The 8688-nt window shown below is 37.5% G+C and overlaps 1 protein-coding gene across 1 annotated transcript in view; it reads left to right on the plus strand.

The window, feature by feature from the left end:
* The window catches only part of GYPC (glycophorin C (Gerbich blood group)), a 33320-nt gene extending 25565 nt beyond the window's left edge, over window positions 1-7755 (plus strand). Inside the window, exon 3 of the mRNA XM_005415776.2 lies at window positions 1817-7755. Coding sequence (XP_005415833.1) covers window positions 1817-2013 — 197 coding nt within the window. The 3' untranslated portion in view covers window positions 2014-7755. The remainder of the gene's footprint in view (window positions 1-1816) is intronic.
* The last annotated feature ends 933 nt before the right edge of the window (window positions 7756-8688 follow it).

Raw genomic sequence — 8688 nt, forward strand, 5'->3', positions numbered from 1 at the left:
TGCATTTAAACTAAATACAGTTGTCAGAATAAATGAGCAAAGCTACGTTCACGGAGTGAACCTGTCTTTTTATTTTTATTGTGTTTGTTCATTTCCATGCTAACACACTAATTTCAGTCATTCACAAGGGGCTATACCAATCATTAGTGCAAATTGGTGAGGTTCTGCTATATTTCCCTCAGGTCCCATCTCCTGTAACTTTAATTTCAGCTTTCTATGAACAAGAAGCAGGTAAATTGATTTGTACTTAGTCCCTTAGGCTTATTAATATTGTGCTACATCTAAAGCCTATTAGAGCCTCTTGTGTCAAGGGATACCACTGAGGTCCTAAAAATTGATGAAGCCCATGCTGCAACCATGATATTATTTTCAACTTGAAGTTCTTTGTATAAGCGATTTCATTTCTGCTAGCAGTAACTTTACCTTCCAGAACCGAGCGCCGTGAAATCTGGGGATAATGTTAAGGCATTATATATACTATATCTTTAAAGCCAGAGTTATAATCTTTATTTACCCTGCTAATACTCTATCTATTCCTATGGTTTTATGTCAGTAGGGTATCCACACTCAGTTCACTGATGCTGATAAACCTAAAGCTTTGGAGATACCCACTTTTGCCACTTATCTTGAGTATAAGATGCAGAAAAGAGGTACTCTCCACCTTCCTCTCCTTGTCTCTGCAGAGTAGTAGGCATTTCCAGGGAGCAATTCTTCTGAGAAAACATAAAATTCACTTCTAGAAGAAATGACCCCACACACACACTGATAGCCGAGGAAGCCCTAGGAAAGTTTTGTTCAAGTTCTTTTTATTGTGTATTTCTTTAATATTTGGCTTATTCCTGGATTCATATGAATATAGAATCAGCTCAGTATCATATACTCATACAGAATCACAGCAAAAATGTTTATAAGCACATCCTGGATCCATACAAAAAATCATGTTAAAAAAATTAAAGTCACACAAGTTGAATAAACTTCAAAATACCCAATTTTTTTCAGAATTTTTAAGTCAATAATTTGATCTGGGAGGAAAGGGATAGAGTTTGTAGGTCTTTTAAGAATGGACTTGTCATGAACTTGTCTCTTTTATGGACTTCTACCTTTCACAATGGAAAAGGATCATGAATTTACTTTCTTTCACTAGGAGTGTTTCCATTCACCATTTAGTCCTATGCACATTGAGGTCATCTATAGAAATTTTTGTCCAGTCAACACATAGCTGGAAATTAGTCCAGGGGACAAGAAAGATCTATCCAGAACCCCTTCCTTCTGCCAGGTGTCACTTTCACATTCATTACAATCAAACTTTCTTAATTAGAGCACAGAATGTAATGGCAGCTTGCAAAGAGCAGTTCCAGAGTCACACAGCTCCTGCTATTTGTTGAATGTCCCCTATGAAATGCTCAGTGCCCTGAACATTTCCTGAAATTGAGAACACTTGAGAAGGCAGTGTTGGGTTGTCTGCAGCACCCCCCACCGTGGGTGTATGTTACCAGAAGGATGAAAGAAACCTATTGGTTTTCCTTTATGTTCTTTTATTTCTCCTCATTTTGAGATGAACTTTTAGCTCCAATATGTTCAATCAAATCAAGCCATTGATTTAAAAGAAAGCTAGTGAGAATTTTTCCAGTATTCATGTAGTATCTACATCCCATCTTGTTTTGCAGCATGTTCTGACTCTGGCCACTGCAACATGCAAACCCCTTATGACACACCAGCTTTTCCCTACCCAGCAACTCAGGTCATGATGTCTGGCTGTGAGACACTTCACATGTTTTACCACTGGTGATACATTTAAGTGGTTTCTTTCCCCTAGGTGTGATTGCTGCCGTGGTGTTCGTCCTCATCTGCCTGCTGGTGGTGATGGTGCGCTACATGTACCGGCACAAGGGCACCTACCACACCAACGAGGCCAAAGGAACCGAGTTCGCCGAGAGCGCCGACGCCGCTCTGAAAAACGACCCCGCTCTCCAGGAAGCAGTGGATGACAGCAAGAAGGAATATTTCATCTGAGAGGCAAGGATTTCCATGGAGACTTCCCCGAGGGAATCAATCAGAAATGTAGCATCAACAGAAGTACTAAGAGGTGGATAATACGAGGATACAGGCGAGCATCCTAATGAAAAGTATCTCTCTACTTTTTTTTTGTCACTGGGTTGTTTCTTTTCCTCTAGCAGTGAAGAACTAAATGCCAGATACTTGCCTGTTGATTTTATTAGCAACACAGCTGGTCACAGTTGAAATCAATATCAGATAAGAAGAAACAAAATCTCAGTATGAGTGATACACCAAAACCAGATAAAGATAGCAAATGTCAAGCCTTGACATTTGGTGAAAATAGCAGATGCCAAATGAAAACATCCTCTTAGAGTTAATGATGCATCCTATTCTGATATGATGAAGAACTACCTGAAATTGAATTTCAAATCGTAACAGAACAAACATTAAACTAGATAAAGGTGATCTAGCTTGAAAAAAATAAATCTATAGCCCAGATATCCCTTCCCATCCCCTTAAATGTGCATTTTTATTGGCACAGGGGAGTTTACGTTGGTTTTTGGGGGGAATTTACACTGGGATTTCTTTTTATAATATTTGAATTTTATACATATATAAAAATCAAAGACACTTCAAAGAAATAAAACTCTTGGAAAATATGGAAAAGGTAAGAGTGAAGGATTTATTACTGACTTTCTCTGCATGGCAGCTTGAGAACTGCGAAATGTTGGAATTTGCAATATAGTATACAATAGTCAGTAGATGTACAAATATGATTCCAATTAGTCTGTAGGTTTTCTGGTCACATGCATAAATAGATAGATATTAAAAGGTAAAGCATCCTGATTTGAGCAGGCCCTTTGAAACAATGGAGCTCGGCTACATTTTTTTCATGTAAGATATTTTTGCCTGAATATTTATTTATTTATTTTGCATTAGAAAATTCTCTGAGTTCTCGCCAGCAGGATTGTAGATTTTTGCAGGGAGAGGAATTCAGTTCTGGTGCAGATATGAGTACCTCTTTCACAAATGCAACCTTATGACTGTCACTATAAAGAAGCTTGTTCATCTGCATCCCATTGGCTTTATTTCTCACTCTGTATGGCTTCTGTGTATCCTTTGCAGTGTGCTAGACCAGAGAATTACACTGACATCAATGCTTTATTATAAATAAATAAATAAATAAATAAATAGCTTATTCATGGTGGGTCACATGAAAAGATCTTATTCCTCACCTAAGAATCAACGGTGATGAGTTTCTTTACCCCAGTAAGTTGGCTTCCTAATTGAAGCCCACAATTTCCTCCAGAAATAGGATAATTGTTCTCTGCACCTGCTCATCCACAGCTGTCATGGTGCCCTGGACTACTGAAAATAGAGGTGGAGAAATGCAAGATAACAAACAAGATACTGATGAGCTCTGCTCAAGTTGATATATTTTTTCCTATGCTTTGATCTATATATGTGTGTACATATATATAAAGTCATCTACAGCTGTGCTTTGAAGACACTGTTGCTGATCACTTGTGCTCACTTCTTGGCACCAAAGCTTGGGAAGCTCCTGGACTCTGGTGTTCATTACTGACATTGGCCTCAAAAATGCTGTAAGAGATCTGAGCAAGGTAAGACTCTGAGGACCCAACTGAAGAAACAAGATAATTTTGTCTTTCAATCACAGTTTCAGTCTTTGGTCAGTACTTGAAGAAGATGGACTCTGAATTATTTTTAGAATCCCACTACCTTTAATTTTGAATCTTAAATCCACATGTGTTAGCATTTTAACCAAAGAATGTGAAACTCGTGCCAAATTTATTAAATGCTTAAGATACTTTCTGTAACATACCATTGCCGAACCACATTGTATTCTGTGGCTAGTGCAGTATAAAATGCACAAAACACAGAGCTGAAATATTTGATATTATGCACCTGTCTCCTTCTAAGACCCATTAATATTTTAATAATTTTAAAATATTCATAATTTTTAAATCATTTTACCTCTGAAATAGGAACTATTTTATTTCTCTAGGACAAGTGTTAGAAAAAAATCACTGATCTTAACTGTAAGACTGAGTTTATAAAACTGAAGACCCCCGATCCTCCAGTTCAATAAAAATGTAAATATTTCCTTTGGGTAAAAGATAACTGGGGTGACTTGAGCGCTGCTGTATCTCCCACAAAAACTGTAGGAACACCAAAGTATTTTCCTCCAGCCTTAGCAGGACTTATAGAGGACGACCAGCCTTTTGTCCCCTTTCATACATTCAGAACATGTAACATTATCATAACTGTTAAAGAAAATTGACTTTACAGAAAAGTGTGATGGACATAGGGAATAAATTCCTGCCTCTCTCCTCAGTCATGAAATTCTGGCCTTTGCAAGTTGAGCTTGCAGATTTTAATTAAACACCTGTGTCATACCTGTTGCACACAGGAACCTGACTTGGTGTTTCTTTTGGTGTGGGTGTGAGCTTTTAAATTATGATTTAGACAAAATGCCACACTGGAATTGTAGAGGCCAGATTTTCTGTTGGTATAGCATGAGCTCAGAGGAGCTCAGGCAATTCTTACCAGTCAACTTCAGACTTTGTGTCATTGCTTCCCTTAAATCTCAACTGAATGCAGCTTCTGGTCTCTGACTATATCTCTTCTTTGTAGCTTAGTTAAAAATCTTTATCCCTTTTTCCCTATTTATCTAGGCTGACAAACAGTCCAAGCATTCAGGAACAGCTTCCCTGTTGGTAACATGCCACTTTGAATAGCTGGGCAGCAGCACTTCTGTCATGAGCTGTGGTTTCAGTGAATTTATTTCTTTACTGTGTCCTTCTGGGTTTCAGGGCCTTGTGTATTTAGAAATTACTCAAGCACACTCAACAGAGAGAAAAAATGGTTTGTGGAGATTTTCTGTTTCTTTGTTTTCTTCAGGAAAAACTTTGTTTTGTAATGAAGAAATCTCATGATACCAGGTGACTGGCACATTCTAATGGCCTCATCCTGCTGGTTTTTACTCATACAATAACTCTACTGTCTTGAGTCATTCAATTTAGTTGTAAAAAGAGTGCATTACAAACTTCCTATAACTTTAACAACTAATTAGCAAAACATCCCTCTGCAAGCAGCATGCTGTGCTAAAACAAATGTTGTGTACAACGCTGACACATCTCAGTTGGCAGCCGTAGCTTTTCATCACTGATGGTTAAATTATTTTTACAGTTTGCTTCCTGAATAGAATAATTAATGAAACAGATTCTTCTTCCCCCACATGCGGGGTCCCTCTAATGCTGTGACCTGTTGTCCTGCAGCTCTTTGGTGCCTCATTTTCTCAGCTGTGGCTGCTGCTCTTGCTTGCACTCCCTCAGCTCCCATCTGGATCTCTACTGCCTTCTCTATGGCAAAGGATTAGCCATTTACTTATGTATTTATTTACCTATTTTTATCTATGAAGTTGCTCTGCTCCTCTGTGCTAGCCAATAAAAATTTTCAAACAGGTTTTAGGTCTGGATTGCCAATCCTACATCGAATTTGAGCAAACGTGAATAATCTGACCTGAGACAGATTTACAGAGTGATCACATATGCCACATTTTTACAGTCAACAGGTCTAAAAATAGCATTGTAAGTTCTGTAGTGGTTAAATACAGTACTGTAAATCTGCAGTGACCATCTCCAATGTTTCTCCCTAAACAAGGCATCATTATAATGATCCCTCAAGCCACTTGATTTTGTCCTCATACCTTAATGCCCTGTGAAACCTTGTTGAATCCCACTTTGCATAGGAAGTCACAGGTCCACATTTATAAGTATAAGTAAGTAATTTTTCAATGATGTATGGGAAAGCAGTGCATCAAAATGACCAATATTTGCTGAAGTTGGCAGGCAGAAAATAAATATGATCCTGTAGGAACACATGATATTTTTTTAAGATATATGGAAATTACAAAAATTAAACATAGTATTTCTGGTGACATTAGTGAGCTTTACCAGCAGGTTCATGAAGCTTTCAAATTCTTTCACTGATAAAAATAATCCCTTGCAAAGGAAAATTAATCTCCCTTAAACCATTTCTTTTTGTCAGTCTTTGAAAAAAGTTTTCACAGATTCAGTATTCTGACATTCCATCTTAACATCTTGAGCTCAATTTCTTATAACTTTGTGAGCATAATTGACAGTCCTCCCATGCACAAAAATGGCTGTTTGCCCATCTCAGCCTCTGAAGCATCATTACAGCTCAGCAGAGTAATTCTGTCCAAAGGAAGTCAGTCTCGATTGTGTGTCTGGCCAACCAGACCATGGACCTGGTGTGCATTTTTTCTGGGGCTTGGCCTCTATTGTTCCAGGTTTTCCCCAGTTCCAGTATGCCACTGCACATTAATACAGACCTGAGGAGAATTTAGTCAGACACTTGTCAGGGAAACGAGACATACAGAGATATACATATGTGTAATTTTTTTTCTTTTTAGAATACCAACACCAAATCACTTTGGGATACTATTAAAAATAGGACTATGGGATTTCTCAGAACATCAAGTTTTCTCTTAAATCAAATCTAGGGATCACGGGGGTACATCAGCACATGGAAATAAAAAGGACTATTTTCTTTCAACAAGGAATGCAGACAAAGTGGTGAAACATTTATAGTCCCAGGATAACCAGAAAAGGACTGCACTAGTTAAAGCCTGCACGAATTCCTTACAGAACAGAGGAAACACTGAGACAAGATGCTGAGAAAATCAGTAAAGGGGTGCAGAGCAAGAGAAGGTAATCTGATGCCAATAGGGATGGAGAGAAGTTTTTCTTCAAACAAAATAGATATTGCTGTTTGGATAAATCAGTGTATTTGCTCACTGTAACTGCTGACAACAAATTTCTTTGAATTTTTATGAGATGTTTTCTTTGAATTAAATGAGATGTTTGGATTCCTTGTGTGTGCAAGTTCAATCAAAAAATGATGGTACATACACACCAACAGGACACTCCCATTAAATGTATTAAAAGCTGTTTATTGCATATTCTAAAATCTCTCATTCTTCTCATAAGAAAGCTTTGTATGTTTAGAAAGTGCAGAAGCCTCACAGCAGCAGCTCATTCAGGACAGAATACTAAATACTTGACCAAGCAATTGACCCACATCTGATGTCTGGAAATTTGGGTATATAAAGGAAGATAACAATATCAAAATAAAACATAGATGGTGAGCAAAACTTCCAACCATATTATAAAGAAGTTAGATACTTCTTGTAATAGAGATCCTTCTCTAATCAAGGACAGTAGTATTGTAAGTGACTTAAAATAAGGAATCTTTATGCTACGTGCCCATTCCCTGTGTGGTTGGGACAGAATCCCACTGCATTTGGTGGTACAAGCATTTTACTGATCATATTTATCCTCCCTGCAAAAAAATTGTATTTCCACACAGGTCAGAAAGAAACACATTAAATTAAAATGCAATCTTTATAAGTGCTGATCTTTCAGCACAACTTCTTGGCTTTACACCTTTTCTGTTGTTTCAAACTGTATGTATGATGGAAAATATCTGATATGTTGTACTAAAGTCTATTTGGATTGCAGCATTGCTATGAAAAGAATGGAGCAAAAGAGCATCCCAAGCTTACTGCTGATTTTATGTTAAAGCTGACTATAATGTTTGTATTTAGCAAAGCTATTAATACACTGATGGTGTAAATCTACTATATTTTGAATGTAAAAAAAATGAAGAAATTAATAACTTTATAATTAAAGTTCTAATTTTCAGCATTTAAAAGGCTCTTCTCATATTTTTCTTCTTTTTCAAAACATCATAAACTTTTAGAATTGCCAATTATGTTACTTTCATGTGAATATAGATCAAAAAGGAATAGTCAGCTAGAATTTTTCTTAATAGAGCACACAAACCCTAAAAGATATACTGCTGGTGTTTGCACTAAAAAGCCAGAGAAGCTTTTGATAGATCTAAGAAGGAGTCAACCTTCAAATGAGAAATCAAACAATTGTTCTCTCTGAAGAAACACTACCCTGTGGATGTCAGTGTGGACCTGTGCCCTGCTCTGTGATCCAAGGCAGGGTATTCTTAAAAATTCTGGGCAGATTATAAACATCTAATGGCTATTTGCTGTTGGCTGACCTGCCTTCCACCCAGCTGCTACCAAATGTGAATACTGCTGCTTTGTTCTTCCTACTTTCCATACAACTTATCTTCTATCTTTATATATCCCCAGTTAAAGAGTATTGAGAGGATATGTCTGGTGTAACAAGTATTGTAATAGAATCATAGAATTGTTAAAGCTGAAGAAACCCTGCTGGATCATCAAGTCCAACCATTAACAATCTTGCCACTGCCAAGCCCTTTTTCAAAGACCACTCCTGTCAGTGAGAAAAACTCTTCAGGTAATTTGTTATTGGGTCAAGATGGTACCTAAAAATGGTCAAACCTGGAGGGTCCAGAAGGACAGTGGATCATCTCAGTTTTGATATCTGTAGAGAAACTGTTCCAATAGGCCTTTAGTGTACCATAGGATTTGATGTGTAGACTGGAGGCCAGCACCAGCCAAATGGTTCATCAGCAGGGTTCTAATGCTGAAGCAAAGATGAGCAGAGAAGAAATGCTACTGAAGACTATAAATCAGATCCTTCATTTTTAGCTAGCACACTGTGGAAATTGGACCTTGGTACCACATCAGACAACAGGATTCAGTGT

The sequence above is a fragment of the Geospiza fortis genome, unplaced genomic scaffold, assembly GCF_000277835.1.
Source record: "Geospiza fortis unplaced genomic scaffold, GeoFor_1.0 scaffold112, whole genome shotgun sequence".
Classification (NCBI taxonomy): domain Eukaryota; kingdom Metazoa; phylum Chordata; class Aves; order Passeriformes; family Thraupidae; genus Geospiza; species Geospiza fortis.